This window comes from Cygnus atratus, chromosome 14 (assembly GCF_013377495.2).
Source record: "Cygnus atratus isolate AKBS03 ecotype Queensland, Australia chromosome 14, CAtr_DNAZoo_HiC_assembly, whole genome shotgun sequence".
Taxonomy (NCBI): Eukaryota; Metazoa; Chordata; class Aves; order Anseriformes; family Anatidae; genus Cygnus; species Cygnus atratus.
Genome location: NC_066375.1, coordinates 2,131,420 through 2,157,027, shown reverse-complemented (window position 1 = coordinate 2,157,027; position 25,608 = coordinate 2,131,420). Strand labels below are relative to the sequence as shown.

The 25,608-nt window shown below is 47.8% G+C and overlaps 1 protein-coding gene across 6 annotated transcripts in view; it reads right to left on the bottom strand.

Annotated features, from left to right (window-relative positions):
- Positions 1–25,608, bottom strand: part of FNIP1 (folliculin interacting protein 1) — a 66,487-nt gene that overhangs the window by 38,264 nt on the left and 2,615 nt on the right. Inside the window, exons 1-2 of one of the 6 annotated variants that reach the window (XM_050713631.1) lie at positions 15,354–15,703; positions 14,800–14,951 (exon numbers count right to left, since the gene is read on the bottom strand). The exons of 2 other annotated variants lie outside the window; for them this stretch is intronic. In XM_050713631.1, coding sequence (XP_050569588.1) covers positions 14,800–14,807 — 8 coding nt within the window. In that variant the 5' untranslated portion in view covers positions 14,808–14,951; positions 15,354–15,703. Of the gene's footprint in view, positions 1–1,028; positions 1,048–6,441; positions 6,586–14,799; positions 14,952–15,353; positions 15,704–25,608 lie in introns of those variants that run through there. 3 more of the 6 variants (XM_035560765.2, XM_035560763.2, XM_035560766.2) reach the window with 3 other exon arrangements.

Sequence of the window (25,608 nt, the reverse complement as noted above, 5' to 3'; positions counted from 1 at the left end):
CAAACAAGAAAAACAGTAATAGTAAAAAAAAAAAATCATCCCCCAAATACTGCCAACCAGCCCAGCAAGTGTTATTACGCTTGGGCCTGGGAATTCATTTTCACTCCTACCTGCTCGGTGCTTGGCAGACAGGAAACAAGATGCCTGCTCTATCCACGAAACCAGGCGGAATCACCTTTCAGCTACTTACGAGCCATTTCCTAGATCAAGTGAAATTCTATCTTCCTTATCCTTGGCTTTTAGGCAAGCAGCACTAGCACGAAACACCAAGAAGTGAGAAATGAGAACCTGGAACTTTCCAGCCACTAACGAAGGATACCGGCTCCAAGTTTACGAGAAAGAGCAAAAGACTTTCAGCAAAAAGACTCCTGTTAATGAGAGTACGGAGTAAAGTAATCTTGGCATGCTAGACTCCAAGACCACGGCAAATTTTACTCTCCTCTGTCCTTCTAATTCACCAAGCAAAGTTTTGTTCTCTGCGCCCATGCCTCACGTCATCACTACGCTAATGATGATTTATAGCCAACAACTTCTACAATAGGTCACAGCAGAGAATCAATTTGATTGCCAAAGCCACGGATGCCCATCAGAAGTTTTTCAGACTGCCCAAGATAAATTCACAGGCCTTACAACTAGAGTAGTCCTGGCTAGGTGAAACTAAGCACCACTACATACAGTTACTCAGCCCCAAGAGAGGAAATCCATTTCCTAATCCTCTCAGCCCCACCATTTAGCAACAGAAGAGAAAAAACAGAAGCTGCAGAGAAGATAGTGTGCAACAAATGTCCAAAGCAACTTATTACAAGAAAAATGCTTGAGCAACTTGAAACTGAAATAACTCGGTTTAGCTTTGGGGGCAAAGAGCCCTGCACCCTCTGCCTGGGCACCGAAAGCACTGTCTGCAGAGGGACACGGCCACACGAATTGCTGACCGCCGCGATCCGAGCAAACTGAACCAAAACCCAAGCACGATGGCATGCTCAGAGCAGAGTTTACATTTAGCAGGGACCCCTGCTAACGAGCCCCACCTTGCATTTCAGAAAACGTAAGAAAACCAACTCCACGCTGCGTGAGGCGTACTTGAACGGCTGGATGGCAGCAGAGCTGGGGAGGGCTCCTTGGAGAGCCTGAGGCGGAGCTGCATGAGGCTGCCGGCTAACCTGGCTTCCCGGGGGAGCCATCTCCTCCTATTCAGCTGAAATTAACAGAGGCCTGGAAACTCATCGCTCGAGATAAGCCACTGGGGGTCCTATAAAGAAGCGGTACAGGACAGTAATAACAAACTGCTTGCCAAAAAGGTACTGCCACTTGCCCCACCCTTGCAGAACATTTGAGTTTCCTTCACCCTCGGACAAAGGCCTGTCTTCCATTACCTCGTACTTCTGATATTTGACTTTGAAATTACTGGCAAAGAAGGGCAGTAGCTGTTCCAGATCGTAGGGAAGTCTACTTATAAAAAGCTCCAAGAGCAGATTACACACCAAGAGGAGAGAAAGCTAAATATAAAACCCTTGCTGTATTCGGAAACATATTTGATCAAGGTAACAAGAGCTTGTTTACTTCTCAGCTTCTTCACATGACATTTCAACTTTCTCTAGACAAGTATTTAGCAGATATTTTAAATCACAATTTGTGATAATTCCAAATCGCCGCTATCTCTGTTACATAACACGGTCCTCAAGCACATTGCAGCCTTGCAAAAACATTCCCTGGCAATAGTGGGCCACTTCCCAAAGCAGCAGAAACTTTGAGAGAGCTGGGGGAAAGTTCATTCAGACAGACAGTAAACACGGGCAGCCTGGCACCTCCGACTTGCCCTGACCACCTCATGGCGAGGCACATTTTGGGAGGAAACGGAACACGGAGCTGCTTTGCTTTGGCTGTCAGCAGCCTGAAAGCACCGTTAAGCTTGCTATCTGGACAGATTATCCCCAGAAACGCACAGATTCCTGCGTGCAATACGCAGGGCACGTTCTCAAAACAAATAGAACAGGGCAAAACTCCAGCGCTGCTCTTCAGCCGGATGGAAACTGACCTACATCTTCTGAATATAATTAGTTGTGTTTATAAATGGAAACTAACTTTGACATTTAGCTGATGTTTTCTCGAGGTTCTTGCAGAAATCTAGGAGCTGGAGAATCAAATGTTCCAGTAACGCTAAGGAAAGGTGAGCCTCCACCTCCCGTGCTGTTCTGGATATAACAGCTGTCTTAACGAGGAGCTTTTCCTGCATCACCTGTCTGTTGTTGCGTGGTCTTTCCTTGGAACTGACTACATCCAAAAAAATAAATTTCACCCTTTTCACCAGTGCCTTTGCCACAAAGTTAGCACTGTGAGGGCAGAAATAGCAATAAATCATTTCTGAGCAGGTCCATATAGATATTCAGAAATATCTATATGAATAGAATGGGGTACGAATCAATAACATATAAATGGTGGGTGGGATGTTTCAGAAGCTGATCATGTAGAAACCAGATGTCCCAGCCCCAGGCGCGGTGGAGGTTGGAGGCACCTCTGAGTGCCCTTTGCCCAGCCCCGTTTGCCCAGCCCGCGTCCACGCGGCTGCTGGAGACCCCGAGGAGGAGACCCCGGCACCTCTCTGGGTACTGCACCGGGGCTCCGGCATGCACAGGGCACAGAAGCGCTGCCTGGTGCTCGGGGAACCCCCTGTGCTCCGGTCTGTGCCCTCTTGTCCTGGCCCTGGGCACCACTGAGACGGGCCCGGCTTTGTCTTCTGCATCCCCTCTCCTCATGTATTTGTATGGATCCATAGAACCTCTTAACGTCTGAAAAAAAATGCAAAGGAGACTAAATTCAGAGAATTACCAAAGGCTGGTTGGATTCTGGGTTGGATACTTGGCTCTGCTGAGAGATGTCACACCAACAGAGTGAGTTTGGCTGGAAACTGCTGTAATCAAGTCATGTATGTAGCTAAAATGGATCACAAAAAAACTGGAAGGCCAGGGCCCCTTCCCTCCCATGTCACGGCTGCACAGACACTAACGCAGGCACAAAGCACGGAGGGAAAGGAATAACTGGGGACAGGAGAGCAAACTTCCATGGGACTAGCAAGGAAATTATTAGAAACTAACAATAATGAAACCACGGCCTGAAAAATGCTATTTTAATGCACGCTCACACTTATGCCCTACTATTGGTCAGCTCTTATCTCTCTTTCGCCCCACTTTGTTCTCCTGTCTTTTTGCACCTAACCTCCAGGAGTATCTGCAGACTACATGAGCAGATCCTTCACATGTTCCGCGACATCTCCACGAATCGCACGGCAATCCAACTGCCAGTTCTCCCCAAGGATGGATTTTCTGATGCATCCAGTTCCTGGAATTTATTACTGCCATAGACATTTGTCAGCAAGAGGTAACTGAATGGCTTTAAACTGATACTACTACACTCCGGGCAAGTTTTAATAGATGAAAAAGCAGACACAGAAATCCCTCGTTACCACGCCACCAATTAAAATACGAGGTTTTTGCCTGTAATGGAAAACAAGTACATTCCTTCCTCCTTGCTTCCACTACAACATGAACAGTGCTTTTTCATTAAAATAAGGGTGTAGTTTAATACTATTTCTCCTTCTGCTCAAGACTTAACTTTTGAAGCTATTTCATATTAACACAACTTAGGTAGTATCTGATTACTTCTTAAACAATTAACACAGATATTTTAGTATGCTAAAAGAAAACAATGCTAAAAGAACAACTGAAGCAAACTGATCAAAATATTAATCAGACAGCAATTGTAGAAGAGTTTTCTAAAAAGTAAAATTGCTCAAAACAAGACCCCGACTAATCATCGAAAAAGTAAGTTGCAACTATCTAACTATTGTTTTCCTACATCATGTTACCCATAGTTATAAAAATTGCCTGGTGATGAATCACTTCAAACTATTTTTAAATGCATCTACGCAAATGATATTTATAGTTTATGCTAGCTTATCTGTTCTGCATGTTTTTCATGTTAGCACCTTTTTAAAAGGCTGACAGGGACAGCCATGGCAGAGCGGACAGCAGGTCTACCTTGTCTGCGCCCCCCTCGTGGGCTGGGCCCAGCAAACCAGCAATAGTAAAACACTATGTGGAAGGAAATGCTTTCCTTCACTCCTCTCTGATGAGCAGCCGAAGAGAGGTCCAGGGATCTGAGAGCTTATCTGGAACACCTGCACATGATGGTCTTCACCTCTGCTGTTACAGTGGTGCTTAGACCCAGGCAACTTCCACACACGCATCCTTGTGTTGAAGAGCTTGCACTGGAAACAGGAGCCTGCTCCAAGACGTGCACTGGGACACTTCAGATGCAGACTATCCGTGAGTTTCACAGATGCTTACACACACAGAAGCACGCTCACTCGCACATATACGGCCTGGTACTGTATAGGATCCTGCGGCTGCTTTGTTAAAGGGAAGGTGAATGGAAGCATGAGGCAAACGGCCCTTGTCTAGCCCAACCACCGTACCATTCAACTCTCACCTCTGAGATGCCTTCTGCAAGGGATTCCCTTCTTCTGCCCAAATTCCTCCGCACATTTCTAGTATCTGCTACTGGAATTTTTTCTTTGAGAAGACGCAATGAAAGTTGAGTCTATAGGACACGCAGGGAGGGTATTCTATGCAATTTAATACCTTCTTATGCATTTCAATAATTCCCTTATTATTTGACCATGATTAAACAAAGACAACAGTGTAGATCTTTCTGAAAGAGCGCAATTAAATTGAAACCAAAGAGAACAGCAATGTATGGCAAGTTAACGATGCTTCCAGCTTTGGAAGACCATTCATTAACAGAGTGGTTTTTTTAGAGGCATGGGCAAGTTATTTATTTTTTAATAGGAACACCTGAAATGCAGAAGAACATTATCTGGATTCACGCGATAAGGATGATCCAGACTGCATCACTAATTTGCAAAGCTGGCATTTTCAGCGAGAGACTCCATGTAATTGCTAGTGACATAACATGGCCATAAGGCTGGGAGGAGGAAGGAGATCCCTACACTAGAGAAACCGCGGGCGTATACTTAGAAAAAAATTTTGCAAGATAATTGTCTTTATAAGAGCTGAGGTCACTCCAGGGTGTTGTGGTGAATGCCTGCTGATTCTGCAGGGAAAGCTGGTGTTTGTGACTTGACCAAGGCCACCGCGGGAGCCTGTGACAACTGATTGCGAAGGAGCTTACCGAGCACTTCGGGTGACGCTGCCCTCTATCATTCTGACCTCAGCCGGGGTTTCGCAGAAGTCAAAGGATTTGTCTCTGGGTAGCCTGGAAGAGCTGACAGACAGCGGATCGCCTCAGGGACAACCGCTCACCACTAGTACCTGCTTTCATTGAGGGTGTGTTTAAGGTTTAGCACAAGGAAATAATGTTTCTATGAAAAATTTTAAAAAAAGAAAAAAGAATCCAAGCCACCTCCTTGCCATTTCTTGAAGGAAGGATGAGGCGTCCACAGGCATCGTCGCGCTGCAGAGGTCAACTCTATGCTAACATCTATAAATCTGTCTCATTCAGTTACCAGCTTAGCAATCCTCACCTTGAGTAGCTGCACTACTTGAGATCCAGGAAACTTCTGCTGCTTGTGCTAAGCACCCTTTGTACACTAGGCACAGTCAGCCAGATATTTCACACTCGGTGTAAGAAACTTGGACCTAAACATCAACTGGCTTCCACGGTCCCTGGCTCTGTCCAGTCCTGTAGCTGTATATGAAGCTGACTTCAGTTTGTTCTCATTTTTTCTCCCCCTCTACTAAGTCACTCGGCTCTCATTAAGATACTTAATTTATACTCTAAAGTCTAATACACGAGCCAGATGTCTTTCCACAAGCAAAAAGGTGTATATATTACTATACAGGTTAGGTGCAGTCTAGTCAACACATTAATCATAACCTGCAGCGTGATATCGAAAATAAGTAGGCTGGAAGTTTTGTTAAAGGCGTGTAACACGTTCAGGAACTCTGCAACTTACACGGCTTCAGAACTGACAGTCAGTCTTAGTAACTCGATAAAAGATTTCGGGGACTATTTCATGCGTGTCATTCAAAAAGCACCTGTTCGGTTTCTAGATGATTTAGGCACATACACGTGTGCAAACACATGCACGTACGCAAACACAGGCTCTTGCTCTTCTGAAATTCAGTATAAATTTCAGTAAAATTATTTTAGTAAAAGACAAACGAGAAACACTCCCTTTCGGTTAAATGCACTAGCGTTACACACCGGGTTTTACATTATTCATTGCGCTCCCTTTTGCAGAACTACAAGGCAAGAACCCACTGAGGGCAATAACCCCCCCTCGGGGCACTGGGCACGCAGCTGTGGGCAGCAGCATTAATCCCCGAGGCTCCAGCAGCCTCACATCTCGGGAAAAGCCCCGCTTTCCTCCCCACGAAGCCACGAACCCTCCGAACGGTCGGAAGAGCCGCGCGGCGACCGTACCTGGGAAGCATCGCTGTACCCCCCCGGGTCCCCGCCGCTCGGGGCAGTGCCGTGCCGCGTCCTGCCGAGCCGTGCCTTGCCGTGCCGAGCCGAGCCGCGCCGAGCCCGGCCAGCAGCGGCCGCCAGCCCCGGCCGGGCTCCCGGCGCCGCGGGGCCGGCGGCCCGCAGGCAGCCTCCCGGCAGCCGCCCCGCCCCGCCCCGCCCGGCCCGGCCCCTCAGGGGCCCCGCGGCTGCTGCGGGCCAAGGGGGGGCTCGGCGAGCTGAGGGAGCGGGGCGATAGCGCCCAGAGGGGGCTGCCGGCCCTCCAGGGCTGCACGCGTGGCCTCCCCTGGGCCCGCTGCCAGCCCGGGGCCTTTCTCCTCACGGTGTGGGCAGCGGGGAAGGAGCAGGGCGTGTGAAAAGCGACGCGCGTCAAAGTGGTCAGCGCCCATCTCGGGCGTACGTGGGGCTAACCGCCCGCCTTACGCGTTCCGTGTCCTCTTCAGACAACGATCGACAAATGGACACAGGCAGGCGACCAGCACCACAGCTCCCGCTTCCCTTCTTTCTCAGCATCTGAGACCCCACCGGCTTCGCCAGCGCTGCAGACACAGAGGCAGCAAGAGACCCACGGCTCTCCTGTTCCCAACACTAAGTGTGGGGCTACGGACGGCACGCAGCGGCTGAGCTGATGCCCTGGGCCATGCACTCCGGCCCCAAAACCCAGCAATGCCAGCACCCCAGGTGCTGTCCCCCCGGCCACCGAGCTCCTCTCCTGCTGCACATCCCCTGGACTCAGTCTGTGAGAGGTCCCTAACCTACCGGCACCACGGGAGTCTTGCCATTGCCTTTTCTGCGGCGGTAATATTTTTGTCTTTGGTGCTGTGTGAGGGTTTTGACACAAAAGCAGTGAAACTACGACATGGAGACTTGGTTCCAAAGCCAGAACTATGATCTGCTGCGAGCACAGGTGTTTCGGGGGAAATTCCTCATTTAGAAACAAAGTGTGGAGACCTTGATCCCACAAGGACGGACACCACAGACTTGGCTTTTCATGTGTGAGTAGTGCCAGGGAATTCAATGGGATTACTCACATGAGTAGGGCTAAGCATGTGCGTGACTGCAGGACCCATGCCTTAAAGCCAAGCCTTGCCTTTAAAGCTTAAAATGCCAAGCCTTGGGACCTAGAAGCAACAGCATTTGACCTCTGTCTGCTACCTCCTTGGTGCAGCCAAAGGAATGCGCTGTACACAGAACCCTCCTTTACCTGTGTGGCAAGCGCACTGCTCTCTAAAGGTTACTGATGTCAAAAGTGACCTTTTTCTTAGAGATGCAATAGTGAGAAGTTCAGTGTGATGTATTATGTAAACATTTATTTACAGGAGTAACATCTAAAGTTTCCATTTTACCTCAGGGTAACCCGATGCACACTGAAGACAAGTGCTTTGAAAGCAGACCCAGCCTCCATCCAACAACTGACCAAGAAAAATTGTTGGAAGGAATTCCTGCTCCAACCCAGCCACAAAGCCGACAGGCAGCGAGCAGGGCTTCAGCCTCAGCCACATCAGCGAACATTTATCGCTGGGGGAAGGACTGGTGCTGCTCAGAGCTGCCCCACCTCCGGACCCAAAAAATAGGCAGCCCTTTTTAAGACCAGATGTGCACCACGCACTCCTCCAGGTGAGCACCCAGGCAGAGCAAACCTCCTGGTCACCGAGCTGGACCAGGGGAGAGACCTGCTCAGAAACACCTGATGCTAAGTCTCTGAGGACAGGGAGATTTTCTGGGCACACCTGGAGGTACGTAAAGTATTTCAAAGCCGGGTCCAAGCCTGCACTCAGATCCTAGACTAGGATCTGAGGTGGTGGCTCCTTATTAAACATAAGCCAAAATCCTCAAAACTGCACGGAAGAAAAAAAAAAGTTACTTTCTTCATTTTATCCACAGGCATTTCTGAAAACTTAATTTAAAACTACAGCAAAGGCTCATATGCAACTTTTGGGTATAAATCAACTGTTTTTAAAGTCAGCAGGCAACAGTTTGCTCCAACCACAGGCTAAAAAAGTAATGAAATGATTCATTTTTGTTCTCTGCTGCCTTAACAAGTTTTCTTAGTCTTTCTCCTGAAAGAAGGCTTCCCTCACACATGTTGTAAAAGCACACAACAAAGAACCAGTAACTAAGCCAAGAAATGTTTATTGCTTAGTAATGCATGAAGATAGGGGCTGGAAGCCACACCAGACAAAAAGAGAGAAAACCAATTAGGAGTTTATTTGAAATCTGACTAGAAATACTTGGATACCATTTCTCTACAAATATTTGCCTTAGTAGAATTACCACTGAGCTAGACTTTAAAAAAATGTGCTTTCTGTGCATTTTTGTATCCCTGCAAAAAAAAAAAATAAAATTCCACTGAATTCCTCAGTGCTGGAGAGGAAGAGTGGCCAGCATTAAAGCACAACTCCTCTGTATACATACCTGCACATACCACAGATAGGCACACACAAACACAAGCCCAGGCAAAGGTCAGTAAGAACCAATACGACAACAAAGAGCACTGCAAGTAGTCCATAGGTTTTTCAAAATCTAGGCGTGATTTTCTTTAAAGCAAATCAGATTTTAAAGAAACGAAGTGCTTTTGATATGTGATTTAAAAACAAGCAAACAAGCACACACTTAACACCGGAGCAAAGCTTATAAACTCTCTACCCGCAGGACTCTCACTAGCATCAGGTCTCATGACTGGGATAAACTGTCTTTACGGGAGGCATAAAGGAGCATCAGCATAAATACAGATCTGTCTCGGAGCATTCCTGGAGGGTGTGATATGGAACAGTTCTTTGTTTTAAGAATGTGGATACTGAGACCTCAGCAGCTCGACCATCCCTTTACTGTTGTAATTTTTCAAGTCATGATAAAAGATGCTTAAAATAAAAATAACTAGCAGAGTAAAAACTTGATGCATGGTTAAGCTACTGGAACGTTGGTGTTTGTTTTGTATCACGTTTCCAATTGCCATCTCCTATAAATAAGAGACCAAACAAACCTCCATAATACCAACTGGTACTGCAAGACAACAGGGCATTTTCCCCCCGCCGAACAGTTCTGGTATTGTGCACCCTCGGGTGCGCAGAGCAGAATAATCTTTCACTGCAGCTATTAAAAATAAATAGCTCAGCATTGTGTGTGTCTAATGAAAAGCTGGGGAGAAAATAGACGCAATACACATTTCTCCTGATGCACACAAGTAGCTGTTGGAAATAAATGATTTTCTGAAATCTCCCAGCATTGCCCGGGCTAGCAGAGGAGGGCTCTGGGGGAAGTCCCCCCTTCCTCCCCTAGCTGTGCTGTGGGATTCTGGAGATGTCAAAATAGGTTTTTCAGCCTTTAAATCCAGACATAAAACTAACTTTTGTTTTCTACCCCCTCTTCAAAACACAGATGACAACACGACACCGGGTGACACGCAGCACCTAGCTTTGCCTGACACGTGGGAGTTTCCAGCAGACAACGAGGCGCGCTTCACGCAAGAAAACCCGCCTCTGTGCCGCACGAGACACCTGATGCAACAAGAGCACCTTGGTTAACAATCCTAATATTCTCATTTTTAATACACAAACATTGAGTTCTCTGTATTTATCTTCAGCCTGAAGTCTTTAAGGCTTGTATTTTCTTCCTAGCAACTGTAAGGACTATGGCAGTTTGTGTTTCCTTTTACACAAATGAAAACCTGAGGTTCTCACTGCGTTATTTCAGAATGAGACACAACACAAAGCTCTAAGGTGCACACACAAATTACTGACGTGCTCCAGCTATGCCTGACACACCATGCGGTTTCTGCTCCAACACTGAATTTAATTTAACACGTTTAAATGGCCGTTTTTAAAATCAGATAGACGTCTCAAGAAATAAGGAACTTCTGCATTCTGGCTTTTTAGCCTTCAAACGGCTGCTTTTTATTTGATTTTCTTGATGCTTTTCAAGCCAGGGGCTGGGCAGCTGTGCCCAGGTGGGCGAGCGGGGCCGGGTCCTGCTGTGCCCACGGTCCCCAGGGCAGCTCCCGGCTCCCACTGGCCCCAGGACAGCCCCGAGCCCCCCGGCCTCGCAGGCCAGGATGACCCCTGGTGGATAGCTTCAGCTGGGAATACGGCACCCTGCAAACACCCACGCAGCCACCGCTGCCTCGGTGCCAGGGCGCAACGGCAGTAACTCCACTGTGGACCAGGCTGTGGGTGGCACGGCCCAGCCAGCCCCATACACTGCCAGAAGCCCACCACGGTGTCGGGGTGGCGGTGGCCCTCTGCTCATGGTGCTTAGGGCACCCTGCTGTACTTGTTGCGTGAGCTTTTACGGGAAAGCGTTGCCTCGGTGGTGGAAGTAATAGAGCCTGAAGAGGCAGCGCGGGGCTTGGAGCGCTCCTTGGCGGTAGTCCACCTCCGCGTAATTGATTAAGGTGGCTGCACTTGTGACTGAGTGAGAATGGAGAGCCCAATAAATCTCCAGATAAGTATTTGCTGCTCAGATGTGGAAAGCGACTCTTAAGGACCCTTTGTAACTTGCTGCAAACAGAGGCATTACAACTGATGTTGAAAACATCCAGAAACCTCCCCGACCACTCAGGACAGCTTACTGTACTCCCTCGCGCAGCAATCGCATTTTCAGATACAGCAGCAGGAGTGTGAAACGTGCAAGGAGCTCAATTTTAAGCCTGCAGCTCAGTCATCCCCGGCCCAAACTCGAATCATTCGCATTTCTCAGAAATTTTGTCCAGTGCTTCCAAGTGTTCTCTTTCCCCTACGCCAGCTCTCATTTATCTGCACAGACAGCACTGCTTTCTCTAAGGTTTATGTGAGCTTTTTTCTTTAAAAAAGAAGAAAAAGAAAAAAGCCGCAGCTGTTCAGGGTTCCTCAGAGAAGAAGGCAGACAGATGTAAGTAGTTATTCTCCACGGATTCACAATGATCAGTGCATGAGCAGCATTTTACTCTGTCCCTCATGTGACTGTTTAATTAGGTGTTGATTCACTCAGTCATGAGACACAAGGAAACAGGGCTGCAAGCCCTAACGTCAAAGGAAAAGTAATGCCTGTTCTGCCAGTTTCTGTATTAGCAAAGCACAAAGGGGACATCCAGTTCTGAAAAGCAAAACTCATGTTTCCTTGCCCATAAGCCAAACCATCGAATCACTTCAACCCTTCCGCATGAAAAAGAAAATACACTGAGCTACGCTGGAGGAAGCTGCTTGCAGAGCCCCCATTTTTCCCCCCCAGGAGAGCCAAGACCAGGCTGAACGCCTGCACTACAAGCTTGGAGCTGAGCAAGCCCTGCAAGCAGGGTGCGCCCTTGTCTGGTGATCCAGGTCCAAGCTTCGGGACACCATGCCTGCCTTTTTTTTTTTTTTAAAGGAATATTAGCCATTTTGCTGTGCCTTCCTTCCCAGCTGTAACACCATTTCTTATTACCAAAGAGCTTTTCTGTTATGGGGTCCCGTCGCCACAGCAACAGGCTTTTAAAAATATCAAAGAAATTTTCAGCACGTGGTAAACCAATTTCTCAAACTCCGTATATTTGTAATAGGAAAAGCTGGAGGACAATTATTTATATGAACTCAGTCCAACTGAAGCTTGATGTACGGATAATCCCCAAATACTGCTTTCAGCCTAAAGCCTGGGTTTGCACGTTGGACTTCGGCTTGTTATGTTACTGGGTCACTAACAGAGTCACATAAAACCATCAAAGATGATCATTTTTCCAACAAAGGCTACCTTTCAACTCGCTGTGTCACCAAAACGCGTTAAATGCCAGAAGCTTTTCTCCCAAAGAACGCGACATTAACCCTTCAGTCTGGAACATTTTCGATGTTGTGTTCGCCGTCTTACCCCCGCTTGGGTAGATCTTTCTCAAAAAAAAAAAAAAAAAAAGGCCCTGGATCAGCAACTTATTTAAAACACATGCCTAATGCTAAGCACATGAGCGGCTGTGTTGGGAGCAATCAAACTCCTCACGTACTTAAAGCAAAGCACATGGCTGGAGCAGAGTGCTGACTCAGTCCTATTCCCCCCTCGGATTTCACCAAAACCCCATCTCGGTTACACAGGAACAACTGCAAAAAGCAGGCAGAGGGTAACTGTACGAAGCAGCGTAACAAAGCAGTGCTTGTGGAAGGAAATCCCAGCGTGTGGACGTGGTGCACCATTACCTAGAGCTGGGTAAAGCCACCAGTGCTAGCGTGTGACACTCCCGGGAGCCAGGCCCCGGGACACCACCGGGACAGCCGTGCCGCTCGTGACCCAGGCATCCTCTAACACCTACAGAAAGCCCGTCGCGATGCCTGGCCCAGGCCTGCAGCTCCAGTTTCTTGCTCCAGGGACAGCTCCGCGCCGGGGAGCCCTTAGCCAGCCTCCTCTGCTAACCCCGCTGCACTTCAAGGCGAGTGCCAGGCCGACCCAGAGGCAGCCAAGCAGGACAGCGGGAACACCTCCACACCCAGGAGGAGCAGGGAGCGGCCACACGGAGGGCATCGTCCCGCAGGGGATGTGCTGCTCTCCGGGAGAGGAGCCTGCTCTGGCTCGGCTCCCGCTCGTGGCCGGAGCACCGCTCCCCTACTGGCTCTACGAGTCGAGCGGGCGCCTGCTGCACTTGTGGAAGGGCTGAGATCTTGGTTTGCGTGGCTATTGCAAGAGCCCTAAGACAGCTGCGAGGAGCCGAGACTGCTCAGCTCTCCAAGGCGAGAGTCATGCTGCTCGGTTGTTTTCCAAATTAAGCAGGCAAAGGTGACCTGAAACTATTTCAGGTAGATCTATATAGAGCAGACAGACACTGAAGGCGCTGCTCGACTTCACTTTTATGTAACTCGTAAGGACATGAGGACAAATATAAAGCAGATGCTCAAACAAGCCACCCAGCCACACAACTTCATTTAACGTTAGCAAAAAAACAGCCTGTCAGACAAACGGCCCAGCCTGGCAGCCAGCGCACACGCACTAGGACCAGGAGGTTTTGGTGCCCTGAAGCAGAAGAGCTTTTGAGCATGCTTCCAGCTGGGGGTCCCACTGGCGGGGGTCCCGCTGGTTTTACAGGAGCTGCTCCATCACCAAACCGAGCCGAACAAAGTCCTCTGCTGGGTCTGCAGGCCAGCGCTCACCGCCGCTCGCAGTCCTGTACCCTACCTTCCTGGTGTCCCCTTCGGTTTTCTAGGTCTTGCTCCGTGCTCGCAGCCTTGGGTTTCTAAGAACGGTAGGACAGTACAGGACTGCCCACTGTCTTGTGATTTTTTAAAGAAAAAAGAAAGGAAGAATTGCAGCCTCTAGCACATCGGGAGGTGGGACCAGCTCAGGGCTTCTCAGCCCTACATCTGCCTTTTTGTAATTACGCACAGTTTAGGAGGGACACAGCAACTACCAAATTAGCTACCCATACGGGATCCGCTGTTCTACCAGCCCTAAGATGAGCCCTTCAAGTTAAGGGACTGAAGTATTTAGAGCAGATATATTACATACAAAATACATTGTCACTCTTTTTTAGATAGCATTTATTCAAAACAGATAAAAGGCCTAATTTTCATGATGAAACAGACAGCGAGTTTTTAACTCGGGAGGTTCCTTTGGGGCAAAAATTGCAAAAGAACTCACATGAGATTCCAGTGCTATTTATCCCAAACCCTAATCCAAATCTAATCCAGATCCAGGCTCTTCAGGTCAGTACTATACAAAAATAGACTTGAATGTCAAACATGCTGAGCAAGAGCGGAGCAAGGCCAGAATGGGCTTTACGCAACGTGTTTTAAGGAATCACACTGCGGTCCCAATCCACTCTGAGAGGTATTCAACGGCTCTTTTGTCCCTTGCATGTGATCCGTGCACTTGGCTGGGGTCAATGAAAAGTCCAACAGGAGAGCGCTATGCACTACCGCCAGACCTGGAAAACAGCAGGGTTGGATGGGTGCTTTCTGCCTTGAACTTCTAATTATGCTCTGCACACCACCACAGTAAAAGGAAGACTACGCAAAGAACACGTATTATGCTTTAAAATAGTTTAAAAGATCAAAACCAGAAAAAATGGACTTGAAAAAAATACCATGTAATAAGATTTTCAAAAACTTAGTAAACCTGAGACACCTGAGTAAGGGCTGATATCCAGTGTCAGCCAGCTGAGCATCCAGCCCCCGAACAAAACTGACCTCCTTTACAGGTGTCTTGAATCGAATGCACCGCACGATTTTATAAACTAGGCTGGTGTTTAGCACTTATGCATGTATCAACAGCACTTTCATCGGTTGGATGCCCGTTCTGTATTTCTTCATGAGGAAGGGCCTCCAGTGACATTTTAATAGACTCCAATGGGCAGGAAATTCTAGGTGTTTGAAGCCTTCAAACACACACCTGTCCATCTAGGGGGACTTTCCGGTGCAGAACAGCTCAACTGGCCAAGTCTTACTGAAAATTCCACTTGACAGATCCGTGCAAGCTCTGAGCATCTTCTGGAAACAGTCCCCGCATGCCCACATGGCTTTTCTTACTCCTAAAGTCTTGGTCTGCGATAAAGAAATGGCAGGTTCAGATCCACGTGCCCTCCCTGGGTATCGGCACTGAGGCCAAGCGCACCCCTTCCTCGTCACGGGATCCTGCTGTGCACGTGCTCCGAGCCAGCTCTGCCTCACAGAGTCAACAGGAACGCCTGATAAAGCCAACATTGTGCCACCGGGAGAGGCTGCACTTCATCAACACGTCCACCGAGTTCAGGAACCCCCTTTTTGACAGCGTTGGGGAGAACGGGGTGCAAGGCACCCTGAGGCAGCACATCCAGCCAGCAGGCGCAGGGGGAGCAGCTCCAGCCTCCTGGAGGGGCTCCCCTGGGGCTGCAGCACACCGAGCCATTCCCAGGCGAGCTGCGATCAGCTCAGCATCAGCGCGTGCATCTTCTGTGGTTCACATACCTCAGCCTGACACGAGCAAGACCAGCTATTCTCTCCTCTCATCCCTATGGAGCGGCACGTCCACTCTGCTCTCTCACCCAAAAGCGTTTTCTTGCCTCATCTCTGCTCTCCTGACTCGGCCCATCCACACGAGCATCTGTAAGATGTGGGAACTCGAAGAAACCTGGCGCTGCGGGTACCCTGCTGCGAAGCAGTAACAGCACCGCATGAAGCTATTTATTCTGCTGCATCAACAGGAAAGAAATATCACGTGCTGGACAGCAATAGCTGTCAGTGCCACCGGGATATTTCAGCCCGGGTTGTTTTTTTGTTTTGGAAAGGAGCTGTTGGCAAAGTAATCGCTCACTTGGCTCTTTCTTTCTCTTTTCCCTTCTCATTCCAGTGCGTGTCATTTAAAGTGACACAGCAGTGACCCCAAACAGGATGCACCCAACTGCTTGTGGCAGGAGGAGGAGGGGACGCTACAGCGCTCAGGGGAAACCTTCGGAGAGGAGAGGCAGCACTGCAGGTCTCAGACAGGACAAAACTAAGAAAAGAACAGAAAAATGGAAAAGAAAGTGATCTGGCCTTTAACCCTTTTATTCTTCTGAGTGTGAATACCAGTTTCCAAAGCAGAGGACCCAAGAGGGTCAGTGACACGATCAGGAAGAGCACCACAAGGATCAGGGAATACCAAGCCCATCAAACGTGTGCACCAAGTCATGGCAGCGCCCTCCAGCTGCTTCCAGCTACGCTCACACACATGGATCCTTCTCAGCGCAGGGCAACTCCAAAATGCCACCGCTTTATACTCGTTACACCCACCTCAGCATTTCCAGCCTGACTTTTCTCTGTTATGCTCAGCAGCTGCCACTGCTCGTGTCGCACCTTTCCCTGTGCCCCCTGCACCTCTCGGTGCTGCTGCCCAGACGTGGAGGGAGCCCAGGCCAGGGCCAGCACCCGCCGGACCCTCTCCATCAGCAGACCCCCGCGGTGGGCTCCAGCTGCTCCCGGGCATCGAGCACTGCACCGAGCAGGCAGGGCACCGTCGCTTCTTGGCTGGTGGACAAGAGAAAGCGATCGAAAATAAAGATTAGTTTTCAAAAAGTCTTCCCATCTCTTCCGCTGCCAACATCTTAGCTCATGTTTATTCAGCACCTATTATCGCCATAAATCCTCACACTGAAGTCTCACAACAATACTCTTCTGATCTAAGGAGCGAACGAGTCCATCCAGCATGATATTAGACAATTTAGGCCTATCTGCAGTGTACACATACACCCAATTTAGCTCTCTCACCGCCTGGGGGAACACACAAGGCCTTACTACAAACCAGCGGGCGCTCTGCTGGCCAAGGCTCTCACTGCTCAGCCCTCTGCGTCGTGTCGCTGCGGGCGCACGCACGCTCTGGCCGCGGGCAGAAAGCAAAGATACCGGGGAATGTTCTGAAGCACACACATATATGTACACACACACGAGACAGAGGTCTGAGGACAGGGTCTTTCTTGCTCTCTGGGATCTCTTTCCTTCCAGCCTACATCTCCTCTTGCTAAGCTCAAGGCTGTGACACCGAAAGCCTTCAAACCTCACTGAGTTATGCCGAAACTGAGGACGCTCAGCCCCTTAGAGGCCTGTGCCTTTTTGTATTTGTGTTAATTTCTATTTGCTTCTCTTTTAAAATATGTTAAATAGAAGCAACCTCTTGTCAAACTGCCTGTTCCCTCTCCGTGCACATGGCTGAGAAAACTCCACTCACGAAGTCCCCTCCTCTGGCACAGCTTTTCCTCCAGCGCAGGCGTCACCGATGTCACCTCCTAGGTGCAGTTTAGCTGATTTCTCTGGTGGCTACATATCGAAAAGACCAGTCTTTAAACAAGCGTATACCAAATCCAAGTGAGTAACTAAATAAAAACGACTTCAGACGTGGTGGTAAAGGGAAAACGGCATTTAGCACATGCTTAGCTCCGGAAACCTTACCGTCTGACCCCAGCGTGGAAAAAAGGCTTACGCAACACACAACCAGAAGCCACCAAGCAGCTCTGTGACTGCTTTCATCGAAAAGGTAATGTGATGACACGTTTTAAATAGATATGCTTTCAGACTAACCAAAATAACCAATTTGGAGACAACTGTAAATAAGATACTATGAAAAAAACACTAGAATTTGAAGCAGGTAAATTAAAGTTAGCCTTATACCAAATCGGTATTTTTGCTTATCTGAAAAAGAAAGCTTACTGAAAATTTTGTTCACATAAAAAGTATAATTTTGTTATAACCTCATAAGAATTTACTTTAAGCTGTTTTAATTTTTTGCTCTATCAAGCCCATACTTTGCCACTATGTCTGTTTTGGAGAAAAGAAAAAAGAGGCCATCAGTTCATGACTGGTGCCTCCTGCATGCCTGGGAGATGCACGCAGTTAAGAAACCAACGTGCTTGTTTTCACAGCTTCTTAACCCTCCACGCTGTCAGTAGAACAATTTCCTTTTCTACCAAGAAAGTAATTTCCAGTAACTCATAGCAACTGAAATATGTTTAGGTACTGAAGGAAAAAAAAACACACACACAAGCCAACACAGCACCTTTCTCTGACTACTTCAGTTTTATGTCAGAGCTGGGACTGCCTTGAAATAGTAGGCAGGCAGCACTGCAAGCCAATTCACTGTCCGAAGACTTGACACGTTTCTTTCAGTCTGTCTTTAAGGGGGTAATGCTGCTCTTTTTCCTGTAGCAACAGGAAAATTCTGGCAGAAAAACTGCCATACAGATTCTGATGTTCAGATAACGTCATTCAACCAGAACAAGCTTCTGAGGAGACAGCGCTCACCCTGTGTTTTGCAACTTACGTTCCCTGTGCACACAACCACCCACAGTTCATCGTCTGTACCCACTTTTCATTAACACCTGAAGTAATACCACTTTCCTACCAATTCCTAGTAGACAAGGAGTAAATAAACCATTCAGCTGAACTCTCCAAATTGAAAGAACATCTTCTAGGTAGGTCTTCTTGGGGGGCATCACAGCCAATAAAATTTTTTAAAATAATCTCATTTCTACTGGATAATTCGTTTGCTGACAGCTCAAATGCTTTCTTATGACATACCATCCTCTCTCACAGCTGCCCAAATCACAGCACACTGTGCTGAGCCCACAGCCTCTGGAGGCCTGGTTTTGCCTTGGGATAAAGCTGTGCAAGGAAGGTGCAGCAGGCGAGAGAAATCTGGGTAGACGGTGTGTATTTTGGTTCTAGCCAGAAAGCAGAACCACCCAGCAAATGGAGATCTTGATATTCCAGTGTTCACAGTAACCCGGGAGTGGCCTTTCTGGTGGCTGTCCACAAAGCCACACAGCGGGTGTCACCTCCCAAGCCGCCCAGACTCCAGCTGTCCCCACGTCCCTCCCGACGTGCCCGCCGCAGCACATCGCCCACCGGAGCACCGCGGCCACCAGGTGCCCGAGGGGATACCCAACGGCACACGCACGACTTTCAGTAAAGGTACAGAAACCGAGCTGGCTCGCACTTCTGTTCTCACAACCTCCATCACACATGACCGAAAACGACCAAAAGGTTCAGAAATTGCTAAGAGGGCAGCAGCAGCAGCACTGCATAAGCCACCGCTTCCATAAGTACCGAGGCTAAAAACAAAAACAACAAAAGCGTACAGCAAGGCGACAGCTCCTGGGGGCGATGCTCAGACAAGACACTTTCTCTGTTAAAACGGAAAATGACACAGGAATTTGGGCAAAGATACTGCTCTGGCTTGAACAGGCGCAATGCCAGGATCTTAAGTCAGGGTTGAACCGAGCTCGAAGTTTCTTCATTTATCTACTAAAACAGATGGCAAAGAACTGCAACTTGGCTCCTGTTTCTTTCCAGTTATATATCACACAAACTGAAAGGGTAGAGGGTTTGTGATATAATAAAAAGTGTTAAGTTTTGTTGACGTTTTAGCTGGGCGAGGGAAAGACACTGCTAACGAAGCACACATCTGGATTTGCGTCAAATACCGTGAAGGGGCAGAGCACAAACAGTACCTGTATTACAAGAAATAAGACCATTTCTCTGATGGATTTTACTCATTTCAGGTCAAAATCCCCAGTGACGATGTTGTGGAAGTATCCTGGAGAAACAGAGCCGATCAGCGGGGTGTGAGGATCATTTCCATGCGTCGAGACAGCTGCTTTCAGCAAAGCCCAGTGCTCAAGCTACCGATGCGGGGCTGCTGCTGGTTCACTCACCTGCTCAGGCTGGAGTGGACAGGAGGTGTCTGCAGCACAGCTCGTTGCTACTAACGGACACAGACAGCACTGCAAAGAGCCCCTCGCGTGTACAAAACGAGGGTTTCTTCCAAGGCCATAGTTTCAAAGAGAGAGAATGCACAAAAGGCTGAGGTTACCCAGGCTATCGCCCCGAAGACATCAGGCAAGGCTGTTTAAAATAAAGAGCTTTTGGTGTAGTCAGGCTACTTAAGTCCCAAAGCTTAACCATTTGATATCGGCTACAAAATTACTTCTTTCAGAAAAGACAGGAAAATTCCAAAGTAAAAATTCCGCTGTACTTGTGGCCACGTGCTGCACACACACACTGTTAATATTCTATATGCAGTTTGTGTAGCGTTTTGTATAATTCACGTGTTTGAACAAGTTTCTCTGTAGTGCATTGTATTCTGAATAATAATATCTACAGAAGCTATCAGTTTCAGAAGAGGAAAAGGTTGAACTTCTTACGTAAACGTGCAGAATTACCTCAATTAAAAGCTTTGGTAGAGCACCAAGCAACAGCACAATGCATTGTTGCAAAAATAAATAAATCATTTTTGATACAAAGACTACATAGTAACTGTTCACACTTCTACCAGAGCAGAACACAGTTGAGCATATATTTTTAGAAATAAGCGAGTAACCCTGCAGAAAGGACTGCCCCTCTTGAGTGGGATCTTTATGGAGAAATTCCTTAAGCACAGCAACATCGCGTACATTTTGTGTAAGTTCCTCCAGAGTATTTCCCCTTTGTGAATTCTGTTACTACTCGGTACAAGGTGGAGCAGCTGGTGCATTAGCAAGTCATTTACGAACGACTAAAATTACTTCCTGTTTTTAATGGGCATAACTTTTTTTCCCCCCCTCCAGCAATACTATACAGAATAAGGTTTTCTATGCACACCACGCGCTCAGACTTTTGTCAAGTGCTTGGAGACGAGCTGTGCTCTCAGCTGATTCTGGAAGTCCACCGCAGCCACCCTGGATGTGCTAGCGCGACTGAGCTCTGCATTTTTCCTGACGTTACTCACAAACATGTGATCTTGCAGACATTCTGCTCCAGATGTAGCAAGAGGAGAGCGCACAGCCTCCGAGCATGAAACCACCGTGCGCGTTACTTTCCACTTGTACAGCACGTCTCTACAGCGGTCGCCTCTTGCATTAAACCAAAATTACAGCAGAAGTTTCAGGCTCCGAGTCACATTGGGCCGGTTTGTTCCAGAACAGAAGCCTGAATTTGTCCAAGCTGTCACTAGGAGCATACGCTTACTCTGAAGTGTGCACACAGCAAAGGATAAACCCCTATGAAAATACAGGGAGGGCGACCTGTCAGTCACCAAAGAAGCTGATCATTGCAGAAGAGCAAGGTCTGGGACCTGGGTCAGGTCAAAACACCTTCGGTCACCAGAAGACAAATGGTGGAACTGCTTCAGAAGAGAAGGAAGAGCTCACAGTGGACAAACCGGCACAGATACCTCTTTCTGCCCCCGCGACCTTGTCTAGAGGAGGAAGGAAAAATCGGCACCTGTAGCTCTGCAGAAACACCTTCTTTCAATGCTTGCCAAGTCTACTGTAACACACACATAAAGGAGCATTTTTATTCCAGTACAGCTACACATACGCACAGGGACCATGACAAGAAGCCTCCCACCGTGGCGATCGGGTGCCAGCTCACCTCGGCTCTGCGGCTGAGCACAGGAGCAGAGCCCATCTCACGAGACCTCTGCTTTGTTTTTTGGCAGCGGGGCCCCCTTCAGATGACAGGGGCACGCCCCAGCCAGCAGAGATCCCAGCGCTGGAAGGCACCGCACGGCCCACCTGCTGCAGCCTCTCCTCAGAACCATTTCTCACTTAGAGGAAGGAGCTGAGGCGCTGGAAGGGGAACAGAGAACGCCACCGCTCTGGGAGCAGCGCAGCCGGCTGGCCTCCAGCACCTCGTGCCATCCATGGTGAGGAAGCGGCCTCGCCACGTCCTCCCAGGGCTCTGGAGGCAGCGCCAGGCCCAGCCAGCACAGGAGGAACCGACATGAAGGGCGCTAAGGCAAGCTCAGGCAGGGCCTGGCACCCAGCCGTCCCCAAAGCATTTGGTCCCTGCGAGTTCTGCGGTCACACACCCCTCACACGACACGGTGCTGGTCCAAATTAACTCCCGGCACCGCACAGTAACACAAGAGGACGGCAATCACCCACTGGGCCACTGAAAACCTGCCCCTGTCTCACAGGGCAACGCTGCTCCTCCAGGGACCACACAGCCCCAGCTCCAGGCCTGACAGACATTTCTGACAGACTTTTCTCTGGGACACTTTGGATTCAGCAGCCCATGCCCACCTGGAGAAGCACCAGGAGACCTACAGACCTCCTTCTGGCTTGGAGACCTTCACCAGAAAGCGTCAAAACCCCGCCTGTCTCCAGAGGAGCTTACTGGCAGCAATTCATTTGCATCTTTCTCCTTCCTCGACGAAACTCGACTGAAAGCACTGGAAGGTATGTAAAAGCCCAGATGACAGGAAATGCAAAACAGAATTTGGCAACAAGAAGTCCTTTGGAAAACAGCGATATATTTCAAAATACAGGCCAAAGTCATCGTAGCAAGAGAACTGTGCATAAATCAAACATCTATTAAAAACTAGCTGCACTCAAGCTAATGAACGCAACCAAAAAGCCAAAAACTCTTTCAGAGATATTACAGAAAAGGCGGACTTAAAAAAAACTTAAGGGACATTAAAAGGCAGAAATGGGCTTAATAAAAACACAAGAAAATTTCTGGATTTGAATCATCTTAAAAATGATGGGACAAAAGCTTTTCAAATTCACCAGATAACTGGAAATGATGAAAAGCAGGAGCAATTATAAAGTGAAGTCCAGCTAAAGCTCTTTTTGGAGGTGTTAAGACTTTGAGGTGGTAATATTCCAGTAATTTTACAGCCCCGGTGAAAAATTTGTGGAATGCCAGAAGTGAACAAATATCAAAACACAGCATTTCACTAATAGCAGTTGTTGGTCAGACTGGCTGCCACGGAACAGCTTGAAAAAGCCTCGTGAGGTGCTGTTAGGCTAATAAATTTGCAGGCTGTGTAGAACTAACATGGCTGTGTAAGAGACTTGACTCCCCAGCCTTGGGCAGGCTCTGGTGCAGCAGAAAAGCTCCTCACTGGGTGGAGTGGGATACCTGGTTTGCTGGAGGAGGTAAATTCAGTAGGAGCTCTGGCAGTGGTTTAACCAAGCCAAAACTCCAAGATGTATCTCAGACTTTGGCTCTGATGACACCACGGTGTCCAGATGCTGCTAGCTCTGAACTCCTGAGGCTTCTAATAAAGCTGTACCTAAAAATTGCAGAGCAACACAGTAATCTTTGCTGGTTACCCCTGCTCTGAGCACAGGAGGAACAAACGCAAAATAGTCCCTGCAACGATACCACACCATTTACGTCAGTGCTAGCTACCTTCAGAAATAATGCGAGCACTTACCAAGAAGTTCTGTGGGTAAAACTTTGACTGGAAAAAGAACGTAAAGACAACTTTCATGTTCCTCCTTTACCTTACTCCAGCCTCCCTCATGAAAAGTCCACTGTAACATGTTGCTAGCTGTCTCCAAATCCCTTTGCAGTGTAGATCACTCTAGAAGAAAGAAGCTCCTGGCTTGAGAAGCAGCTATGCTGTTGTAAGAAAGCGCACAGCATTCTTACTGTGCAAGGCCAACAGCTCTGCAGAGGAACTGCCTGGTGAGGCACCCCGGTGTCACACTACCCACTTCCAGCTCTAGGTTTATTGCAATTCCCTTGATGAATCCAGCTGCCAAAAATTATGTGAAATGAAACAATTCTCAGGATACCATTTAAAGTCACTGCCACAGAGAAATAAAAGGAGTCTGGCCTGATGGGGGATACTTGCCTAGACAGACCTCAGGTAACACTACCTCGCAGCCAGCCTCAGGCCTTTCATCTCTCATGAACCAGGCAAAGCACCACCAATAAAGGAACAGCACCTCTTCCAGAAAGACCCCCAGAAAGCACTGTTCCAGAATGACTGGAAATGGCCTTCTCCATGTAGAAAGAAAGTAACATTTAAAGTTATTTACTCCTGTATTTTCCCACTTGGAAAGCTGCTCTTGTCCTCAGAAATACCCAGAAAACCAAAGCAAACCCCTAAAGGAAGAACGTACCCAAAAAAACTCCATACGGTTGGTAAGACTCGAAACTAGAAGGGGTTCTTTCAAGCTTGAACAATTACCACACAGCTGTACCTCTACAACAGGTGCTTTAACAAGAGCAAAACAGAGTTTGCAAACATCAGTGGAATGCCCCTCGGGGTGAGATGGTTCTTTAGAGCTCCCTAGGTTAAAAAAAAAAAAAAGACACAAACTTTTATTGAGGTTCAGTGTAAAAAGAACTCCTAATTAATAATCCCGCTAACCTCTCGCTAGGTGGGAAGGATGTCTAGATATCCAAGAGAGCAAGCACTTAAACTTGATGCACAGGACGGAAAGAAGCACTGCATTTCCACCCACCCATAACCCCAAAATGTTCCAGTACTGTGATTCCGTATTACAGGAGCATCCCTCCCCCTCTGGAAGAGGTTAATAGTACTGCAACCCCAATTACTGTCTCAACAGACTCACCCGCACACAAAAATTCTGCTGCAGCCCTTACAGCTCTATTTACCATCGGAAATACCGTCCACAAATTTCACAAGTTAGGAAGAAACGTATCTTAACAACAAAGACATAAACTGAGACCTCTCAGCAACTTCCTGAGCTTTGGGCTCATTCTACCGAGTGCGTTTTGAAGAACAAAACGATGGTCAAGGTATCAGTGCTTTTGCAGCTCCCTCCTCTCCAAAGCACTGAAGTGCACCGCGAGGAAGCCAAAAAAGAAATACCTGCTTGTAAGCAGCTTCTGTGGCAGTCGGGAATCCAAGCGCCCAGTGGAACACCGTGTGCGCGCACACAATACTCAGCAGAAACCTGTGGCTGCTTCTGCTTAGTTTAAGGAAGTTTTTGAAAGATTGTGTCCACTTTACTGGGGAGATTGATTAGAAACAAGGTTTCTAATAGGGTTCATTTAATTGGTATTTAAAAATGTATACACATTTTAGACACTTGTACAGCACACGATTCACACAAACAGCTTTATGTATTTTTATAACATGAATACTCTGCTTCTGAAATTCTAGAGAACAGCATACCTGCAATCTCAAGTTCCTAATGACCGTAACAGCCCAAGCCTGGGCTCGGCTAGTCCCGTCTCCTGTCACCAGCAGCGGCCACTGCCAGATGCTACAACACGGCCAGGGGATCCTATTTATAGCAGAAGTTGCCCTCGGGGAAAATCCACTCACGTGAGTATTATTTGCAGTAGACAGCTGGTACTCTACACCTTACAGCTTAAGGGGTTGTCTCTTCTCTAGAACACTTGCAGGTGTTCCTTGTAAACATATTTTACTACTAAAACTTTGAATGTTTTTGCTCTTCCTGTGAATGCCTCACTGTGCAGAGACATTTCAGCATAAGGACCAAGTCTGCCAACTGTCCTCAGCCAAGCTGAAGGGCTGAACTACCAACATGTAGTGGATCTGTTGTGACTTCCTGACAGCGCTTCCGTAACATAAATGGCTCGTGTATGTGGGGAAAAAAGACCACAAAATGGGAAATCACCAAATACTTCACAGTTGCTAACTCACTGGTCCCATCACAGAGCTGTTAACCACTCCACCACCTAGCTCTGAAGGACCTCCGGTTTGGCTGGACTCTCTCTCAACACCCATCACAGACAGAAAGATTCTAAGCAGGAAAAAAGATAGTAAAGAAAATACTTTGCCCCTGAAAAGCATTATGTTATTTTTGAAATAACGTAAGTTCAGATAAGTAGAATTTATGCCCTAGTAAATTTTCACAATAAGCCCAAATAAAATGCAAAGTATGTTCACAGACAAAAAAAAAGCATCAAAATCATCCTTATATGTTTTGCTATACTGATATCATGCCAGAGTAGCTAGATTTCTCTCTTTAACATTTTAATC